This window comes from Telmatherina bonti (genome assembly GCF_933228915.1).
Source record: "Telmatherina bonti genome assembly, chromosome: 18".
Lineage (NCBI taxonomy): Eukaryota > Metazoa > Chordata > Actinopteri > Atheriniformes > Telmatherinidae > Telmatherina > Telmatherina bonti.
The window spans coordinates 10,251,574-10,273,797 of NC_136616.1; the positions used below are offsets into that span (position 1 = coordinate 10,251,574).

The following is a 22,224-nucleotide window of genomic DNA, read 5'->3' on the forward strand; positions in this document are numbered from 1 at the left end:
TAATTTCAAACATCTTCTATCTATTTAAGTTATGTATTTTTCTGTCTGTCTCCTTATTTTTGACCTGGAGCTGGTGTTAACAACATGGCGTTTACACTGAAGTTCAGTGTGACTGACTTCCTGTGGTCCTCTGGTTAACTTGCTGTAACTTTTTCCAATCTGTGTCCCGACACCTGAAGGCAGCTCAATTAAATTAGTTTTAAATCTGACCATGCAGCAGGACTTTTACCTGCGCACATAAGCATAAAGTCATAAAAAGGTCTGACATAAAAAAAAAACCTAACTCCTCTAAACCCTTTCAGGTTAATTATCATTCACTGAGCAAATAAACTTACTCCAGTTACCAAATCAGGAGGGGGAGGCAAAGGGGTCAGGAGACACGTATCCTCATTTCACTGGTTGTTTTACACAAAGAATGAAGCGAACACAGCTGGCTTTAGATCTGTGTAACTCAAGTTTTCCCTCAAACATGTCAGGAACAGACTCAGCATTCCCTTTCCTCTTCTCAGTTCCTCTGTTGGCTCTGGATTTCAGCTGACCTGAAAATGGACCAACACAAAGGAATTCATGATCCCAACAAACCAACAGCAGTCACATGAGTCTTAATGCTTCAAAGGTTGCCCCACACCTAAAAAATTTATTTTTATGTTTCACATAACAGCAGTCAGGTGACAACGTAAATACCTGATTCTTCTTTCACTAAATAGACCTGCTGAGTTCTTGTCTATAAGACAAAAGAGTCAGAACCAGGACCCACAGACTGAAGTTAAATCAATAAAATGATCAGAATTATTCCAGAGAAAAGAGGAATAATCACAAAGGACATGAAGGAATCACATTTAGATGGATTAAAGACAAATAAATTAAGTACAAAATGCCAGTGATGCAGAAAGCCTGTGGTGGCCACTCTGAAGTTGGCTTCCAATTCACGTGTAAGGGGAGATTCTAATGAATTTTGGGAGCCTGGACCACATTGGACCTTATTTTATTATGTTGTTGACATCTAGTCTACATCACACAAAGTCCTGAATGAAAATGACCAAAGAATCTCCAAATCCGAATGTTTCTAAACACATGTACATGTCAATAATTGGATTACGAACTAGTCCTGCCACCTGGCAACAGGAAGTAAATAGTTTTAAAGCATGACACCTGAAGCATGACACCTAATGTGCAGTCTGGCTGCAGGTGAGGGTGAGAAAAGCATGGGAGGGAGATCGTGAGGGTAGACGATGGTGAAAGGCCGTGCAGTGTCATAGCTGCAGGGCCTTCATCACTACTTAGGTATTTATTTAGCCTTTGTTTTTTCAAATTTGTCTTATTTGTATTTTTCTTTATTTATTTTTATTCATATTTACTCATTTATTAATGTATTTTCTATTTACTTCCTTAATCTATTGCTTATTGTGTCAAGTTGAATGTTTGTTGTTACATGTTCCTGGGAGGATTTTATTGAATGTAACTCTCACCAGGGCTCGGGCTGTTTACAGCTATGCGTCTGTGCCTGTTGTTTGAATGAAATGAAATGAAATTAAATTAAAAATACTTTATTAATCCCCAAAGGGAAATTCAATATTGTAGTATATAATTAACTAGAAGGGGTCTTGTTCCGGAGGCTGCTGGCAGGAATGATCTTCTGTATCTTTCAGTCTTGCATCGGACCTGAAGAAGCCTGTCACGGAACACACTTTGTTTCTTCACTGTGTTGTGGAGAGGGTGTGAAAAATTCTCCATCATCTTCATCAGCTTGTGCAGCATTCTTCTTTGGACAATCAGCTCCAGCAGCTCCAGAGTTACTCCAAGCAATGAAGTTACATGTGAAATTACATTACAATGAAATTAATGAAGTTACAACTAAGCAACTACAGTTTATCATCCATTCTGTTGAGGTATGACTTAAATTTACAGAAAGACAATGAAACAATTGTTTTCTAGAATTCTTTTTTTTTTTTTTTTTTGTGGCCATCTTTAAGTGCCATACTATGCGACGTCATATCCGGTCCCCGCTCTGTCTTCCGGTCGTCTGGTCCAAACATTAGCTCGCTGATTAGCTTCGAGCTAGCGGGACAAACTCTCCAGAAACCGGCGTCGCTACGAAGCGGAATCTATGAGTCGCAAAAGAAACCGCAGTTTTGCGGAAACCAGGCTGTCTTCTGAGCTCCACTGCGCTTTCATGGAACTCCCAGCTTCAGCAGGTCGAGCTGAGGATGAATTCGTGGAGCTGGAAAGCGACGAGGAGCTGCTGTGCTCGCTCAGCGACATCACGGAGCACCTGGGCAGGAACATCAGCGTAGTCCTGGAGACGGCGCTGTCCGAGATCCGCAAGATGGTCAGCGTCAGGATCCGGCTTCTGAAAATGGAGCTGCGCGACAAAACCGAGGAGATCGAAGTGTTAAAGACCAGACTAGAAACAGTCCAGAAGGACCCTTTCCCTGGTTTAGCGTCCGCGGAACCCTCTGCAGAGTCCGGCTTCAGGAAACACGACTTCAGCTCCGCTTCCAAACACAACAACGCGGATCCCCGCAGAGCCAAAGCTGCCTTCCCCGCCGTGAAGAAGGAGAACATCGATGCTATCTGTGACTATCTGATGAAAGATAAGAACTCCAGAGGGTGTGCCGAAGTGGACGGAGACCAGATGAGCCATGCTAGCGGGGAGAAGGACCTTTCCCAGGAGCCGGAGCCGCACCCCCTCAGCCTGTGGTCGGATGGCGGAGTGGTGGGCTCCGGGCCTGCTCAGGGAGACACCGAGGCCGCAGGAGAGGACATCTTCAGCCTCATCCCCTCTGCAAGCAAGCGCATGTGTGAGTACGAGTGGATGACACCGATGGAGTATCCCTCAGACCTGAGAGGTAAAAAATATAAAATGTCACAATGAAGACATTTTACACTTGCATGGAATTTATGAAGTCATTTTAATCATGATGGCAGTGACACGTATGTAAAGAGCCATTCCAAGGTGATATTTATCATTGTGCAGCGTCCACTCTTCACATACATTTACAACAGGGCTGTAAATGTATGGAAAGTGGGGACACCAGTTGATTTGAAAGAGGAAACCCCCCCCCCCATTATGGTCCAATGCAGGATTCTGGCTGCTCAACAGAACTGGACCTGTGTTTCTGTTGTGAAAGGTCTGGTCTGCAGGCCAGTTCAGCACCAGGACTCTTCTCCTGTGAAGCCACGCTGTTGTGATGGAAGCAGTGTGTAGTTTAGCATCATCTTACTGAAAGCTGAAAGGACATCTTTGAAAGCGACGCCTTGATGAGAACATATCTTAACATCCATGTACGTCTTGGCATTGATTTAGCCATCATAGGTGTGAAATTTGCCTCATGGCAGGACTAGTCAACGTAGTCCCTGAGAGCCGCCCCACAGGTTTTCAGTGAATCCCTGCTTGAACACACCTGACCCAAAGCAAATGGATCTAACAGCCAAGTTCTGCACAACGACTTATTGATTTAGAGTCAGACGTGTTGCAAAGATATTTTCATTTTCAACATATGCCCACGTCACATTCTGACCTTCGTCCAGGTCCCATTCATACGGAGAATCCTCCTGATTTCCTGAATCGTTTGATAATATTATACACTCATTCTCATGGGAATTTCCAAAGTTTTACAAGTTTACATTTCTAACATTGTTTCACAATCTTTAGACCCAGATTGTCTCAGTTTGGTCAACTTCTGTGCATTTGAGAGACTCCGAAATGTTCCTTTTATAGACCATTCCCGGTGACGTTGCATTATTTGTTATGGTGTCATGTTGGGTGGCCAAAAGCTAGCTGCTGTTATCAAGTGGCTGTTAATTTGATATTTGTTTCTCAACGAGGATGGCATTAGCAAACTTCAGAATTTTAAAACATCTTCAGCTCTAATGCGGTCAGGTCAGACACATATTTATAATTTTTTGTATGTGTGCTTCTTAGTGCTCATGACCTGCATGATTTTTCCCAAATCCTGGGTTAAAAAACTGCCAGCTGATTTTTCTACCCAGTTTAGCTTCCCAACACATTTACAGTGGCCTAGTCCAGGTGTGGCCAACTATGGACCTTGAGAGCTGGATCACCATCAGAGGTCCAGACTGCAGGCCGGTATTTCGGCTCTTTACTGCGGAGCCTCTGAGAACATCTGAGTTGGGTCAATCAGAGGCCATCCTGTAAATGTAAGATTTGAACCAAAGATTAATAAGAACAACTGGTTAAAGCAAGCAAACTATAAGCACATATATCCGATACAAAACTTGTAAAATACAACCCGTACATTCATGATGTATCTCAGGATACACTGGGACACATCTGTCCTGTTGTTCTAAGGTTTTTGAATGTTTCAGGTTTTCTAGCATCAGATTGTGTTACAACCATCTGACTCAGCCAGGTTGATGAAGTCCTGGTCCGCAAACCAGCAGCCTGACCTTTCCCTTCTACATTTATGTGGCACCTGACCATGTTTCTAAAGGGGGGGGGTGTAATTTATTTATTACATATGGTCCTAAAGTAAAACGTATCTCCTCAGAATATGGCTTTAGAATCACATGATAAATCTTTGAAGATGTCATAACTGTAGCTGGTAAAATAGATGAAGCTCTATTTATCTGTTTATTTTTTATTGAAATAAAAGATTTTTTTTGCAGTTTGATCTTTAAAAGTAAGTTCTATGAAAAGCACTTATTTATTGATGAGAGATATGTACAATGCGAACTTCTATTTCCTTAATTGTGGCTGTGAAAGCCAATTCCTGAACTATCAGGAATTCAAGAATCACGATCTTTATGTAGAATATTGTTTATTTGCCTTAATAGGTCAAATAATTTTTCAATGTCAGTATCTGTTAGAAGCTGCATTTTCACATGAATTTACCCATTTTTAAAAACATATGAATAAAACTTTTTTCAAACATTTCTTGAGAAATTCTAGAAATAAGTCTGACCATAACTGTATCTGGACTGATAAGATCGTGGTACTTCAAGATGAAACAATCAACTCGTATTTGCAAATGTGAAAAGAAGACATTAGTGGAAAGTTATTTTGTTATTTGTGTAATTAAGCCAATAACGGATAATTTGCTAACAGTGTTGTGAGCTTGATTGATGTTTGTAGAATCTTATTTCAATCCAATAATTTTAATTATGTTTGGACAACAAAATAAAGTGGCCAAAGTGACTTGGTTGAAATCGTGCTTTAAACGTAGCAGTTAGTCTAGACTTCTGTTGGGCGAACGATCATTTTCTTTATTTACATCTCAAAAGACTGAACCTACACTTCTTTTCTCTAACACTCTCCAGACAGATGGATTCTGGGGAAAGATGGAAATGCAACAAAGCAGGATGGCCTTCATCTTCTTTAGAAGTCAACAGGGGTTAAAGCAAAAATACTTTAAATGTTTATAAATGACAGACTGCCCTGCTTCACAGCAGATGGTCTACCAAACTGGCTCTTCACAAATAGATAAAGTAAAATGGTAATATCCCAAAAAGTCAGCAGGTGGAAGTAGTACTCTGTCTGTATGTAATCATCTGAAACTCGGTCTGCTCTTATGTGACCTAGAAACCCTCCAAAAAAAAACCAAACAACTCAAAAATCCATGTTCTATAGTTTCTAAGTTAAGTGCAAGCAGAGTCAATGGAAGCTGGAGTCCATCCCAGCTGCGACCAGGTTAGAGTACACCTGGATAGGTAAGCTGGCCATCACAAAAAGAGACAAACAACACTTCTCAGTAGGGGTGGGAAAATAGAAAATCAGGATTTTTCTGATTTACAATTTTAAAATTGATTTATTTTTTCAAACAAAAATTATTCATGATAAATTTCTTGTCATTTTTATTGATTTTTATTGATCTTCCAACTCGTCTTCTTGAGCATTACAGCAGCAGAATGATGATCAGGCTACTGTGTTGTTTTTTCTTCATTGAAATCAAGAAAAATGACAAAAAAAGTTTTATACATTTTTATTTGTTTTTAATCTATGAAAATCAGCAATATCTAAGAATTGTGAGAATCGCAATTTAAATTGAATTGGCACCCAAAAAAGTAGGAATCGAATTGGGACAAAAGCATGTCGTCACAGCCCTACTTCTAATGAGAATTTAGAGGGACAACCTAACCTGGCACCATTTTTTTAGGATGGTGGGAGGAAGCCAGAGTATTCCTAGAAACTCTGTAGAATAATTTAGTCCAGATTTTCACACCAAGTTTAGATTTTCAACAGGATCTGGAGTCTTATTTATAACCGTTTGCATGTGGTGTTTCTCTCCTTTCTGGCGTACCCAAATGCACACCCAAATGGGGCGGCTGTAGCTCAGGAGGAAGAGCAGTTGTCCTTCAACAGGTAAGTTGAGGGATCGATTCCAGGCTTCCCCTGAAATGCCGAAGTGTCCTAGGGCAAGACACTGAACCCCAAACTGCCCCCCGATGTGCCTATCGGGGTATAAGTGTGTAGAATGAGTGTGTGTGTGTGAATGGGTGAATGTGACAAGTAGTGTAAAGCGCTTTGAGTGGTCTGTATGACTAGAAAAGCGCTATAGAAGTACAAGTCCATTTACCATTTACAACACCTTCCCTGACAGGAAGGCTTCATATGGGAAGGTGAAAATGCAAAGATGATCTTTCATCCTCTTTATGAGCCCCAGATGGTGATAAAGTTTGTTATTGGATCACTGGTGACCATGCAGTAGTGAAGAGGTTAACTCACTGAGTCACACATAACTGTCACTATGTTACACATCACAGCTCTGTTTTCCAAGTTGACCAGCTATGACATCATGACCACAGAACAGCTGTTAGTTGGTGTTTGGAGTACAGCTTTGGTCAGAAGCCGACTGCTTCCAGATGCGCTCTAATGCTGTGGACAACTGGATGCTTGGCAGCAACATTTCCCTCTTCTGGGACCTCCTCACCCTTACCACCTCCCGCCGCTGACCGTGGAAGAGCTGAAGGACACAACACATCAGCCTGCAGTTGTTTTTTCTGCATGTGTAAAACTGATGTACTGTTAACAGCTATTCACTCTGTTCCCTGTATGTGCCTTATGGCATCAGTCTAGACTGCAGCTGGATCTCCTAACCAGTCATTTAACAAACTCGGAAAATGAGCTCCACATATTTTTCATCATGTCTTGTTGCTGGTCCAGTTCCAACCACAGTCCAGATGTAGGAGTAAACCATTATGTTTCCCTGTTTTTGCTGCAGCCATGAAGGAACCTGACTGTGAAAACAGCCACACCAGTGAGATGGAGGATGATGAAGATGAAGAAGAGTCATGCCAGAGAGATGATGGTGGACTGGAGCAGAGCCCAGCGCCTCTCTCAGGAGCCAAGCATACAGAGTTCTCCATGGAGCCCCAGAGTTCTCCAGGAGAGGGAGGAAGCCCCCTGAAGGGCAGCACCAACCCACCAGAGGGAGGTACGGGATTGGTCAGGACTGTTGGGTTCCTCTTCTTTTCCACTCGTCTTCAGAGACCGTGGAAGGAAGACGTTTAGATGTAAGTCATATCTGTAACTCGTGTTTCTGTTTCAGGTCCGTTCTCTGGTCATACTTTCATCTGCTCACTTTGTGGAACCTTCTGTCCTGATTCCATGTTCCTGGAGGAACATATCAAACTGATACATCCAGACTCTGATTCTCTCAAGGCCCTGCAGTCCACCTCCTCTTCTGCATCCTCTGTGGGGGAGGGAAACGGCCAGAACGACGGCCCCATGGTTGGCATTGGTCCAGGAGGGGGCCTTGTGAAAAAAGAGATTAAGATTGAAGGGGGTTACAAGTGTGGGGACTGTGGCCGCCATTTTAATTACCTTGGTAACCTAAGGCAGCACCAGCGCATCCACACTGGAGAGAAGCCCTTCATGTGCCCAGAATGTGGGGAGCGGTTCCGGCATGCTGCCCGGTTAAAGAGCCACCGGCTGATCCACAGCGGTGCTCAGAGCCCTTTCCCATGTCCACAGTGTGGGAAGGGCTTCTCCGTCCTGTCTGGGCTGAAGAGACACCAGCGGGTTCATACTGGTGAGAGCCCATACGCTTGTCCTCAGTGTGGGCGGCGCTTCAAGGAGTTGGGGAACCTCTACACCCATCAGCGGATCCACAGCGGGGCCACGCCCTACTGCTGCCAGCAGTGTGGACGCAGCTTCCGTCATCTGGGCACCTACAAGAGCCACCGCTGCAACCCGCTGCCCTCCCAGTATGCCACCATAACTCCCAGAACCCCTCCATAAGCCCCAGGCCTGTCGTCTTATCCTGGTCACGGAGAACAGGGCTGGATTTCCCACAAGGCATCAAGACATCAGGGAGCTTCAGATTTCATCCTTCACCTCAGACGGTTTTCTCAGGGTCCATAAAATCCTAATTCTGGAACTTCTGATCACATCATCTTCATCAGGTGGAGTCAGTCATAACAAGTTGGTGCTGCAAGTTCAGTCTGAACTTCCAGCTCCATCAGGATGTTCATTTTTCACTCTGAAGTATGATCCCTACTCTTTTACTGCACTTCTCTTAAGTTTCATGGAGGAATCATATAAATACATAAAGTTACTCGTCTAATACCAACCATGTCTTTGAGCCAAGAGGTTTCATGAGCAATTAAGTTGAGTTCATACAAACCAGGGACACCAAGACCAATCCTTGATAGGTGTCATCCTACAGTTCAGATATTTCCCTGATGCAACACACCTGATTGAAATGAAATGGTTCTCCGACATGTTCTACACCAGCCTTTTCATCACCCATTGAGTTGAGCTAGGTGTGTTGCAGCAGTAAACATCTAAAACTAACAGGATGGTAGCCCTCGATGACTGGACTTTGTCATTCCTGATGAACACCAACCCCCTCTGAAGGTCTGAAAAAGTAAATGTCCAAAGTCGTAGGGATATAAAACAAGGTTCCTTTAACTCTGTTATTACCAGCCGAATCTTACCAGCCAGAGCACTTTTCAATCAGCTCATCAATGAAAACACATATTAATTAAATTCTTTCCAATACTGTTCCAATGGTTACAGTATGAATGATCTCTAGGACCAAACGCAATAAGCTGCGTTTAAAAGTAAGAGCTGTAGGAGTCATTCAGACCTTCATGTCTCACAGACAAACCTGTTACTTCATGGACAAAAAGTGCTGGTTCTAGTCAGCACAAGGATTTCCTGATTACACCGCCCAAAGAAAGTGTTGGAACAGATCAGGCCCCAGACGAGAACCCGGTGGAACACAGCAGCTACTGGTATGACGAGAACAGTGGTGTCTGTCCCTGAGACCCCAAATAGCATAGGGGTCCAAGAGGTGTTGGCTGTACAAAACTGGTGTGACTTCAATTTCCACACAGATGAGTTGTATTTTTTTCCAGCATGAAACCAGAGTTTTGGAGCCTGAAATTATAGAAACCAAGTCCCATAATAAATAAATGGGGGTCATTAAGATCTAATATTTAACAGTGTTTTTAGAAAGTATCTCCTTAGAGATAAAAATCAACTTATTTGATCTAATATCAGTTGTTTTAGCAGGTCAGAGAGGTGGTAGATAGACAGTACTGGAGTAGTTCATATTTGTAGTTTTCTGGCAACATTTCATTAACAAAACATGTCTGACAAACGTCACAGTAAAGACAATTCATCACTATTAAAATGTTATTTACCTTAACTGGTTTTATCAGAGGACAGGAGTCTGACTATATCGTGTGGTGAGAGGTGGTGGATGAAAACAAGCCACGCATGGTTTCTCTGCTTGGGTTTTGGTAGTTTGCATGAACAATATGTTGAAAATCATGGTATTAGAGGACACGGTATGACTGAGCAAACTGGAATCCATAAAATAAATCTGACTTAAAGCAATCCAAAGCTGTCCCACTGACCTATTTGAAGGCTGGTCCAACAGCAACGACTTTAATGAGTCACTTCTCATTGGGAAGTCGTCTCTGGATTTAGTTGTCAGTCAGCTGTTTGGTTTAAAGGCACGATCAACACACAACAAATAAACATGTTTGTAGCAGCTTTCAGATAGGCCCAGGAGTTGAGATGAATCCGTAAACGTGCCGAAGACACCCTTACCTGCAGAGAGTAGAGAGCTTGTGGAGGTGAATGTCAGTGATGCAGGTGGAAGAAGACAGTTCAGGAACTAAAGTAAAACATTCTTCTCTCCTCCTGTGTGGACGCAGCTGAGTTCCTTCTAACAACCCATCAGGAATCTACCCAAACTTGGCTCATTGGGCTGGAAATGTTCCGCTTCTTTGGAAAATGAGTTGTTAATAACATCATGGTGTTTCAGCAGCCTAATAAAAAAGGAGAAATAAGAATTTCCTTTTAGATTTACCATCTCAAACCTGGCATTCCAGATTGGCTCTCAGTAATGAAGAAAAGCCATAAAACCTGTAGGAATCAATCGAAAGAGAACTTGGATGCCATGATAAAAACATTACCCACTGGTTGAACATCTTCCTCATGCAGGCAGCATTATGACAGCTTTTATTTTCTTGATAATAGACTGTATTGAAATAAAAGAGTTGGGGTCATATCCACTCACTGATCTGGTCTTTATCCTGCTGCGGCTTCAGGACCATCAGACACACAGTGAAAATGCTCTGTGTTGGTGAACGAACCTGTGAAAAGAGCTGTAAATTTACTATTCGCACACCACCAAGCTCATCCTGCTGACTTCCTCCTGTTTGGTGCAACGTGTGGAGATCCTTGTCATGTTATTTCAAAGCACTATAATATAATGTTACAGATTATATATTGGAAATTGTACATGTCTTTATTATAAAAGAAATCCCCTGGGGAAAAAAAAGGAGTGAAAGACCATAGAAACAGAGGACGTTGACTAAAACCGCTACCACAGACCATGTCCATAGAACTGGAGACAATCTGCTTTGTGAAAATTAACACATGATGTTGTGAACATGTTTTCTAACAAGGGACAGCAGTGACATGTAACTAAACACACTCCGGAGTACTGGACTCTCAGAACTGTTACTTGCGTACAATATTTGTACTTTATGGGAGTGTTTTCATTTGAAGCCTTTTTTTCTTACTTTATATGCTGTAGGTGTGTACTTTGTACATACTTTATGCATACATTGTATGTACCTGCAGTAAGTCAGCTGTTTCCCCACACCTACAGTACATGCTACTGGTACAATACTGAATGCCTCTTACAAAACTGTACAGCATTACACCACCAGTCCAATAAAATAAATTTTACCTAAAGTCATTTTTTGTGGTTTAAAATGTTTCAACACATTTACTTCAGATTCTGCAGACCAAAAACTGGTTCCAGTTGAGTTGACAAGCCAGACAGTTCAGGAATGTTCTAGAGGTTCTCACAAAACTCTGCAGCCTGCATCCAGAAAGAAGAGTCGTCGAGTCTGTAGGACTTTTAGGATGGGAGATGTTGGGCAATTGGTTATAATCCCAATTGGTGTGTAGTAGTTTGGTTCAGATATTTGGGATATTTTAGGTACTGGCACAAGGCAGGGTGGTTTCCACAGCACATGGATGCTTCAGACTCCAACATATCCAACAAAGTTATTTGCTGAACAAACAAAGATTTGGTCCCCAAGGGTTGGAAACTGAATGTTCCCCCAATGAGAGATTTGTCTTGCCAAAGTTGCCAAAAAGTTTATTGTCTGTACCAAGGAGGTGATGGAGCTTCTGCCTGTTAGCAACTTCATGTAAAAACTACTGGATTTTCAAGATGACACACTAAAGTTATCTCTCACGCACATCGGAGTGACTTACTAATATGACAATGCCTCAAACAGCTGGAGCCTTTCCCAGCAGTCTTTGAGCAAAAGGCAGGGTACACCCTGGACAGCTTGCCAGTCCATCTGAGGACCACACAGAGACAAACAACCACTCAAACCTAGAGGCAATTTAGAGTAACCAATCAACCTAACATGCATGTCTTCGGATGGTGGGAGGAAGCCAGAGTACCTGGAGAGATCCTGCGTATACACGGGGAGAACATGCAAACTCCACACAGAAAGGTCACTGTCCAAGCCTCACTCCAGCTGAGGATCAAACCAGCAACCGTCTTGCTGTGAGACCACAGTTCTAACCACTATGCCACTATACAGCCTTTTGTTTCCATGTTGGAAAACAAAAAAAAGAACAACCATGTCACAATGGTCTGTTGTTACAGTCAGGAAGACTTCGCCATCGCTGAAAATATTCTTTAAAAAAGTATTCTGCAAACCAGTTGTGACTACATTTTCTGATGCGCTTCGTTTGCCACCCTACTGCAAATCCCACAATGCTTTGTGTTGTGATGTCACATTCCTGAGTTTTATATGGCAGCACTAGATTCGTTTTAAGATAATTTGGGGGAAACTGTCATATTTAGAGTATATATTTAGAGTATATGTTTATATGTTGGAGTCTGAAATGGAATTTAGGAACTATTCATCAAGCCAGGTAATAAAACTTTACATTTTCCATCCATCCATCTTCTTAACCGCTCAGTCTAATTCAGGGTCGTGGGAAGCCGGAGCCTTTCCCAGCAATCATTGGGCGAGAGGCGGGATCCACCCTGGACAGGTCAACTCTTATTGAAGATGAAAATCAACTGTGAAAATGCTCCGAGTACCTCTGTATCCATGTTGCTGACTAAACTAAAGCTACGATTCAGTAAGGATGCGAGTTGATTTTAAAGCAGCAACATGAAAATATGGAGAAATACATTTTCCACCTCATGCCATAGAAGAATGAAGGAAAAGGGAATATTTCTGAAATTTTTACAATGAGAAAGGACAGACCAGGCTGAAGTAGACCCCAGTTCCAGTTTCAGCAACCTGACAACTCCCAGTCTGGAAATGGTCCCACAAGGATCCAGTCTCGTCAACCAGACAGTAAACCAGAACTGGTCCCACCAGAACAACCAATTTATCTTTCTATTGAGCTTTATTGTTCCAGACATTTCCATGTAAAGATGTTTTATTTCTCGTCTTTCTCATGTGACCACGGTTATTACAGCAGTAGATGTGAGAGTTTGGACTTATTAGAGAGAAACACAATCATTTCTTTTATTAATAAACGATCCTGAGAAAGTCTGTCCCCCACATAAAAAATTATAGCTCTGCTCCTGGTTCAGTAACAGCTGAACTTCCCGGATTGGGATGTAATGAGCATGTGCGTAGCGTTTGCCGGTGGACGTTCTGTCTCTACTAGCGAGAAGATCTGTGGAATCTGTCAGATCCAACCTTTTCACAAGGTTTTAAGTTTTATTTTAAGTCTACACTTTAACAAATGATGAGCTGGCTCAACGTGAAAAACTGATGTAAATACTTTCAAGGATGTTTTTAAAGGCAGAGTATGTAAGATTTCAAGGTGATTCTTTCCACCACCAGGTGGCAAACACCAGGTCGTGAGCAAAACCACAAAACTTCTACCTCCACAAACGACCACAGGTTGGCAGTAATGAGCAAAACTCACCCCTCACCCCTCCTCCTTGCCAGCTCCAATGAGGGCAGGAATCGCTTGCGAGCTGTTGCTCAGAGCCGCTCTGCAATAAATGGGCTTATACTCCCCCTACTGGTGGAAAAAAGTACTTTTTTTTTACTGGTCAAAAAACATTCAAGAAGGGTCTTTGTCATTAATTAAACTTGTCATTTAATAACGCATCAAATATGGACAGACTGGAACCTACATGTTTAAAAACTATCTAATTATGATTGTAGTAATTTTTTTAGTTAATTTATTTTGAAAATATTGAAAATCTTACATACTCCACCTTTAAGGTATTTCAGTTGAATTAGTACTGAGTACACGCCACAAGACTTCTCTAATTACTAATAATTACTTTTTATCAAGTAACATGATTTGCCTTGCCATCTGCACGCTTATTTATGTTTAACCAACTTAATATTTATAGTGTTTAAATGACTCATTTTAGTTCTAACTTATTTCTTCTCCTTTCATTCTACTCAGAAATGTCCATGCAAATTGTTACCTTAATTATTTTCAGTACAAGAACTTATTTATGTAAGGCAGAATAAATGACACATTGAAGTTCCAGTTTTAGGATCTGTTTATTCAGACACCTGTCAGTAACTGACCGACAGTGACAGGATGAGTGTGTACATATTAAAAGTACACAAAAATGTATCTTTTAGAAAATAAATCATTAAACGTAATGTAAAGTATCCCTGCAGAACTCTCTGAAAGACTGAACATTTGAACTGATTTGACTGATTTGGGTTCTGCTGTATAAAAGTACCTTACATTGTACTAGGCGTCGTTAAAAAACTCAACACTACCTCTACACACAGTGTGCAAACACTTTGCAAATAATGGTGCAACATTTCCTTCTTAGTTTGAGGAAAGCTTAAATGTCTAAACAGTGTTCCTAAACACAGTATATAAACAACTCATCCCAAATGATAAAACATTTCTTCTTTAGTTGGAGGACAGCTTAAATGTCCCCTCATCACATTATTATCTTTAGCACAGCAGCTTAAATTTCAGCAACATAACCTAAGGACTTACTTTCAGCTCATCCAACTCGAGGAATATCTTTTGAAAAACTTTAAAAGTATTTTTAGTTCTTTTAAGCAGCTGAGGTTGAGTGTTAGGCCCATTAGGAAGGGACTGGGAATGTGCACATCTGCTGGGACCTCCGTTCCCAGGCGGATCTTTGCATGCTGCAGCTGTTTCACCTCTTGTTGTGACAATCTTCATCAGTTCACCTGCAATGTCCTCGTCACCATCCTGCTGGGTCAGAATCAGAACAACAGTTTTAAGTTAGTTTGTAGTGAGGAAATTCATAAAGACACACAGTTTAATGTTTAACTGTGGAACACATGACACAGCCACAACACTGCAGTTACTAAAGAAATTCACTTTTCTGCCAACAGATGGCAGCTGGGGAGAGAAAAACCAACTCTGTCTCTGTGAACTCAAAGTAACGCCGTGTCTGATTTACCTCCTCTTTAAAGGGCGCCTCCTCCTTTTCCCCAAGGTAAACCATCAGATGGCGACTTCTCTCATTGCCTCCACAGAAGGCAACTCTGTGAAAAAGAGTACTGACCAGGAATATGTGTTGTTTATAATTACATAAAAAGGGCAGAATGATGGGGTTTATGGGATCTAATGTCTCTTGTCATTTATTTTTTATTGAAATTGTTGCTTAGACTAACACATAAACAATTATATAACATTATAATCCCTTGTTTAGAGCTGCAAACTATTATCTTTTTATGCATCTAAGAGACAATAAAAAAGTCTGCATTTCTGGTCGCTTTTCAATCCTCTTCAAAAATCTAACATCAGGTTTTATTCTTACCTTTAGGAGGACGATCTGTAAGTGCTGAGTCTTCACTTTTGCTGCCCGAGGACAGCAGAGATTATTTTTTAATAAGCAGTGGTTCAGCTTTCCTGTGGAAATGTTGTGGTGATGCGTCTGAATTCCTAGTTTATCTAAAGGCACAAATAGTCACAACATGCTCATTTCCTCCTGAACAACGTACTGGGAATGTCTCAGGGGAAATATTTACCTGAGCTGCGTTACAAAGAGCAGACCATCTTTCTTTCACTCCTGGTTGACAGCTGACAGAAACATTCTCCTGCCTGCAGCTTTCGTCAATGATCTGCCACTTCTTGTCCCTCACTTCATTCAGGATCTCCAGTCTTTCGCCTTCCAAGATCGCTTCCGTTTCTCCTTGCAGATGAGATAGTTAGTTAACTAGATAGTTAACTTCTGACCTCTTTGGCTTTTTGACGTTCTTTGCAGGCGCTTTGTCATGTTGTCTCTTGTTTCTTAGAGACTTGACGTCAAGTTCAGGGCATCCAAGTCTTCTGAGTTTGTTGCGCTGAATGATCCTGCAACTTTCAGGCCTTCAGGCCCTTCAGCATCAATACCTCAGCAACATCTGCCAACCGAGAGCTTGGTGGATTGGCAACACATCCTGAACTAATCTGTTACCTAGTGGAGAAGGAGGGGTCCTTAAAGAATTAGACTCAGCAGGTGTGGAGGAGGATTGATGCTACGTCATTTAGCTGTGGATGTAAAAGAAGTGATAATGATGGTGGGTAACACTGTGTGAAAAGGGCAAGAATCCATAGATATCTATAGGAGATATTTCCCTAAATATCAGAAGCATCTGGACCATTGGTGCTGATTGAGACATGTTTCATATCTGGTGATGTCAACAGGCTCAGGTGGTGACTTCTTAGTGACGTGGCCGTGAATGCAGAGAGCAGCACAATCATCATTTCTGTCATATTTCTAATATACTTTTTTTTGTTTCCAACAAGCTGAACTTAGAGCAGAAGATTAGACTTTCTTAATTTAGTTCATTTTAGTCTCTAAACAGCTTTCTGCTTCGGCACATGGAGAAAAAAAAGTTCACACTAATTCCTTAATCTGTTCTCTAACATTTCTTTCTTTTTTTTTTTTCGACCTTCCACCTCTGCATCATCGTGACGGCACTTTCTAATTAGCTTTTGATGTTCTTTGTGTGGCAATTTTTTAATGTCAAACCATCATTTTTCTTAGTCAATCTTTCCCAATTTCAGATCAAACACACACAGAAAACATACAAAGTTAAATTTCACAACAATTAAGACATATTCATGCTTTTTAACACAAAATTCAGCTGTTCTACAGGGACTTCCAACCCTTACAGGAAATTCCTTTCTTGTCACGAATCCGAAGGAAAGATAACTGGGAAGTTATCACTTCTGACCTCGGATGTTGATCTAAATGGGGAATTTATTTCTGGAAATGTCTAAATCCCACAAATCAGGGAACAGAACTCCAAGCTCTACTGAATGGATTTCTCTTATCAAAATGGATTTTTATCTTGAAACATGTGATCCCAAAGGATAGCAACTTTATTCCTGCACATTCAATTCTTTTCAGGAATTATTCAATACATTTAAAACACATAATATTTAGATTAATATTTACTGCAATTAGAATAAATATTTCCAGCCAGCAATACAACCCCACAGTACAGACTTTAGTAAAAAGGAGTTTTCTTTAATGATGTGGGACTCCCAGGACTGAACCACTAGACCAGTTCTCTCCACAGTGTCCAATGATTCTCCTTTTCCAGTGGCGTTGGGGTCACCATCTTGTTGAACGCTTCCCCAGCAGTCACATGTTGATTGGAAATAATGAGGAGAAAGATAATGTAAAAGATTTATTCTTGCAATCAGGTTCCAATAAGAATCTCAGGATGTGTCTGATCTCCAACCAGAGTCGATACGGATTACTGAGAAGGAGAAATGGACTTGAATAATATTTCCAAACGTGTTTTAAGAAGATATTCTTTTCTGAGAGATTGTTGTGCTTGCCTGTGACGGACTGGCGACATGTCCAGGGTGTACCGCGCCTCTCACCCAAAGACTGCTGGGATTGGCTCCGGCTCCTCTGTGACCCTTCATCAGACTAAGCAGTACCGATAATAAATGAAAGAATGAATGAATGATGTACTTGTAGATAGTTTTCCACTTTGCACCAGAGCAGTAACAGAGAGTTGGTCTTTAACTGGAAGGATGCTGAGTGTTTACTCTGAAATTTTCTTTTTCTTTTTTACTAGAAAGTATAAAACAGGTTTTTGTATGTTTGGGCCTCCTCTGCTTTTTGTATTGTTCTTTTTTATTTGGTAGATTTTGACCCTTCTTATGACTTCTGACTCTCTTCACACCACCATCCCAAATTTCATGGCGCTCTGTGGAAAACATTTTTGGTAACTGGACACCTGAAACCATGGACACCTCCACAGAACATCCATCACCAAATGTCTGACGGGACAGCAGAGACGAAGCTCTCAGGGGACAGTTTTTACATGATGATTCATATCCTGTCCCCTGACCTAAAGACCGTGACAGCCGCCATGATAACGACCCACATTAAGATGAGTCATGTTGTGTTCATGTTGCTCATCAGTCATTTTTATTTTCCTGTCAGGAGATGTCCAGTTTAATTATGGCCCAGCATCGACCCCAACCCCAAAGTCCCAGCGACAACATGGACCAGCACAGGAACTGTTAGACGGTAAACACATAGGCCCGACAAAAACAACAACTTTGTTCCAATCTTTTCTCATGCTCCCTCCCAGCGGCAGGAAACCCCATGTCCGCAGCAGCTGTGCTCCATCCAGAAGCTCCGGTCCTCGAGGGCCGGTATCCGGCAGGTCCCTCTACCAACACAGCAGATTCAGATCAAATGGATGCAGCAGCTTCCTGTCAACCTGTTAATGGATTTCGGTCAGGTGTGTTGGAGCACAGAGACAACAGAAACCTGCAGGACACTGACCCTTGAGGACTGGAGTTTGACACCTTGAGGTTTGCTTCAGTTTACCATTTCATTTTATTTCAGGACAAAAACTGCTATAAAACCATTAAACATACATTATTTCCCACTTTTTCATTCCCCAAAGGTTTTCATTACCAACAAATATATGATTAAAAAGTTATCTTCCATCAAATACATTTTTGGTTTTCATTCATTCATTCATTCATTCAAGTCTTAAATAAGAATGGATAATAACTGATTTGGATCTTTATATATAAAATCCCAACCCCCTAAGGATAATAACACGTTTTATTTTAGCATTTTTTATTTAAAAAAAAAAAAAAAATGACATCAAGTAATCAAACATTAATCAAACATTACATTAATTATATATTTGTTTTTTTAAGCAGTGAAAATGTTTCAGCAATTTAAACAAAAGAAATACAATGATTGTCCTCCAATGATTTTAAAAACACAAAAATTTGTATTCCAGCCATCCAGTGTCAGAGTTTTTCAAGAGATGCACTTTTTTACAAAACATAAAACAACAAAAAAAAAACCTCCAAGAATGGAGGAAAAACAAATATCTGAAAGTAGAGAAAAGTCTCTTATGTCCTGAAAGCATTAAAAGCAGATTCTGTGATGAAAACTGTCTTTGACTTCAACCTACATATAAATAATAATCATTTTAGATGGTTAACACTTTATTCATGCAGGGAGCAGAATGTAGAAGGTAAACCTGAGCTAAAGGTGGTGCAGTAGCTGTTCCTGGGAAGAGTTTCAGTCGTGATCTGTTTAACAGCGATCTTCTCTCTGAGCTGCTAAAACAATCAGCTGGAAACCAAAACCTTTTCCACCAGACACCAAAAGAAACCTTTAACCAACAAGATGAGACAGATCAGTGGTTCAGAGAAAGAACCTGACATTACAGAAAAATTGTCTCCTTGAACGACACTGATGGTTCAGAAATCCAGTAAATGAATTCAGTTTGACGAGACCGGATGGAGTCATTACTCACATTGTCTTCAGAAGTTTAAACAGTCAATATTGTGAGTCCACTTCCTTTTTATCTCATACAGTTCTCCCTACGTGGGCCCGCCGTCGTCAGGTGGACAATGTCGACGTGAAGCAGCAGCGTGTTGGGAGCTGTCGGACTGCTGTAACTGGGACTGGGGTCTGCCTCGGCCTGGTCTGTGTCTTTCCTCTTCCTTAGCTTCTGATGTTCCCAAACAACACCGATTCAGCAACATTTGTTTAAATTCTTATTTGTTTGAAGTATTTTCACATTAGTAAGTTATCTTTATCTGTGTATGAAGTGGAGTTGGTGATAATTTCAGTTTGTATTTTTGGTTTCTGCAACTTCTCTGTTGGCTACATTGTCTAGTAGTCCCATAATGTGTTCTGTTACATTTTTATTCCTCAGATAAAAAACTAGTCAGTGTAAATGTGTATGTACGTTTATAGTATTTAAATGGTCTTTGGTGGTAGCTGACCACAGGTTTGACATCAGAGATGGTGCTGGACTAGTGTGTGCTGAAATGCTGCTTTTACTCAAGAATACTGTCAGATTGATTCCCGGGATGTGGAGGAGACCAGATGGCTATCACATCTCCAACGGAGTGGGTACTTGGAGTTGTACACACTAAACACACCTTCTAAGCAGCACAACACAAAGCACGGTAGTTCATAGCACGGAACAGTATTACTTAAAAATGGTTTGTGTATGTTGTAGACTGACCTGTATGTGTCCCAGTGTTAAACCACAGCCAGAAGAATAGACCGTTTCAGTGAATTCACTGAGTATAGGAAAGAAAAGCTGCTTTAATATGATGCTTTGAAATTTGTCAATATTTTTTGTGCATTGATTGTTGAAGGGAATTATTTATGAAAAAGGAAGTAAATGTAAGTTTTAAAAAATAATGATATAATCATTATATATATTTCAGGGTTTCACTCACATGACCTGGAAGAGAGGCAAAACTCAGCTGGGGGACATTAAGGGCATTCTGCAGTCTAGGTCCAGCCACAGAAAAGGCCCTGTCCCCCCGAGTTTTAAGCCTCGCCTTCGGGACCATAAGCTGGAGCTGGCCCTCTGACCTCAGAGCGTGCTGGGGAGTATAAATTTGGATGAGGTCAGAGATGTATTTAGGAGCCAGTCCGCTCAATGCCTTAAAAAAAACAAAAAACAAAAAACAAATAAAATCAACTCTAAAACAAACAGGAAGCCAGTGCAAAGACGCCAGAATTGGGGCGATGTGCTTATGTTTTTTGGTTCCTGTTAAGAGGCGGCATTTTGTACCAACTGCAGTTGATAAAGTGCTCTGTGATTAATTCCACAATAAAGTGCGTTGCAGTGGTCCAGACACCAGGAAATAAAAGCATGACATGCTCAAAATCAGAGAAGGATAAAAAGATTTAACTTTAGCTAAAAGGTGAAGATGATAAAAACTACTTTTCACAACCGCATTAACTTGTTTATGAAGTTTAAGATCTGAGTTCATCATCACGCCCAGGTTAGTGGCTGTGGGTCTGCTGTACTGACAGACCCAACCAGACTGTTACAACCCAGACTCTGCTAGGGCAACTGAGCCGCACAGAAGAAAGACCCATGGTCAGGTGTACATATGGACCAATGCAGACTTATTGTCCAAAGGGGGAAGACAAGGCAAGAACAGGCCAGAAATGGCCTCAAAATAGCCAAACCAAGAGCAAAACAAGCCCATAAAGCAGTTCTCCAAACAAAAGCAGCACTGGTTTAATTATTCAAACAAAAAAACTAACAGATGTAACACAACTGGATTTTATAGCCACAAACAAGATTTAAGAACCACAAAAATGAACAACACAAGAGAAAACAATGCAGCTCTGTCAAAGTCCTCCAGAAATGCAAAAGTTCAGAGTCACAACACAAGCTGAGGGCAGACCACTACTGAGCCAGTGGTAGCCATTGAATGAAGGACTCCTGGTGTCTTTTAAGTCATGGCGATTAGTGGAATCAGCTGAGCTCAGAGCTCCAATTATCCAGTGAGCAGGGTGGAGATGAGCAGGTGACAGGAAGGACCAATCCCAGCCAGGAGGCAGCAATCAGAGCTGTGTTTGAGCAGGAATCCCAGCTGAAGGTTCAGAATTAGCAGGCTGAAGAGCAAGGAACAGGCAGCCGTAACAACAACATTGTGACAACATTAAGACAGTCAAGCTATTGCTGCTCTTCTTTAATGGCAAATAAATTTGTGTATCATCTGCATAAAAGTGATACAAGACACCATGTTTTTGAAGGAGATGGTCAAGAGGGAGGAGATACAGCGTGAATAAAACTGAACCCTGGACGACAACAACCTTGCTGACGGATGAACAACACGGCCATGGAGGTGGTCAGCCGTACCAAAGTCCGAGTGAGGTTATTGAACTTCCTCATCAAGTTCTTTGGAACATGTTAACAAGCCCTTTATTTCGTTAAAGTATGACTAGGGTAGGGTTCCCTGTAAGACAAGCAGGGCAGGGGGTTCTGAGGAAGAATTGAGAAACACTGCAGTAACCAAACAAAGCACAGAATTTCAGCATTTTGATGCCCAGGTTTAAGCAGTGGCCTTTCTGTGCGAAATGTGCATGTTATCCCCGTTGGTTCTCTCCAGGTACTCTGACTTCCTCCCACCAACAACACATGCATTGCTGTTTAATTGATCACTTATCAAATGTAAATGGTTTTGGATAAAAGCATCTGCCAGTTGACCGGATGGTAGAATAGAGTACAACTGGATGACTGGAAGTTTCCAGAACTTACAGCTAGGTTAGTCCTGCTCCATAGCTTCACACTAACATCAGGTTCATAGATTTATATAACTGTATAGTTGTACTTGAACAGGGACAAAATCTCCTCTAGAAATGTGCAGCCAAATGTTTAAGGGAGATTCTGGTGATCCATGTAGGTCTGGAAAAATGTTTCTTCCTCCTCCAGTGACCATTAATCACCCAAGGTGAAACTTGTGGTGTCCAATCAGACTTCAGAGGTGGCAAGCGC

The 22,224-nt window shown here is 41.3% G+C and overlaps 1 protein-coding gene across 1 annotated transcript; it reads left to right on the forward strand.

Moving 5' to 3' along the window:
• Positions 1-2,090: 2,090 nt before the first annotated feature.
• znf16l (zinc finger protein 16 like) lies at positions 2,091-11,137 on the forward strand. The gene is made up of 3 exons (XM_079258088.1): positions 2,091-2,849; positions 7,182-7,394; positions 7,509-11,137. Exons 1-3 carry the CDS (start codon positions 2,108-2,110, stop codon positions 8,198-8,200), a joined length of 1,647 nt encoding a protein of 548 aa, XP_079114214.1. The 5' UTR covers positions 2,091-2,107; the 3' UTR covers positions 8,201-11,137.
• Positions 11,138-22,224: the final 11,087 nt, after the last annotated feature.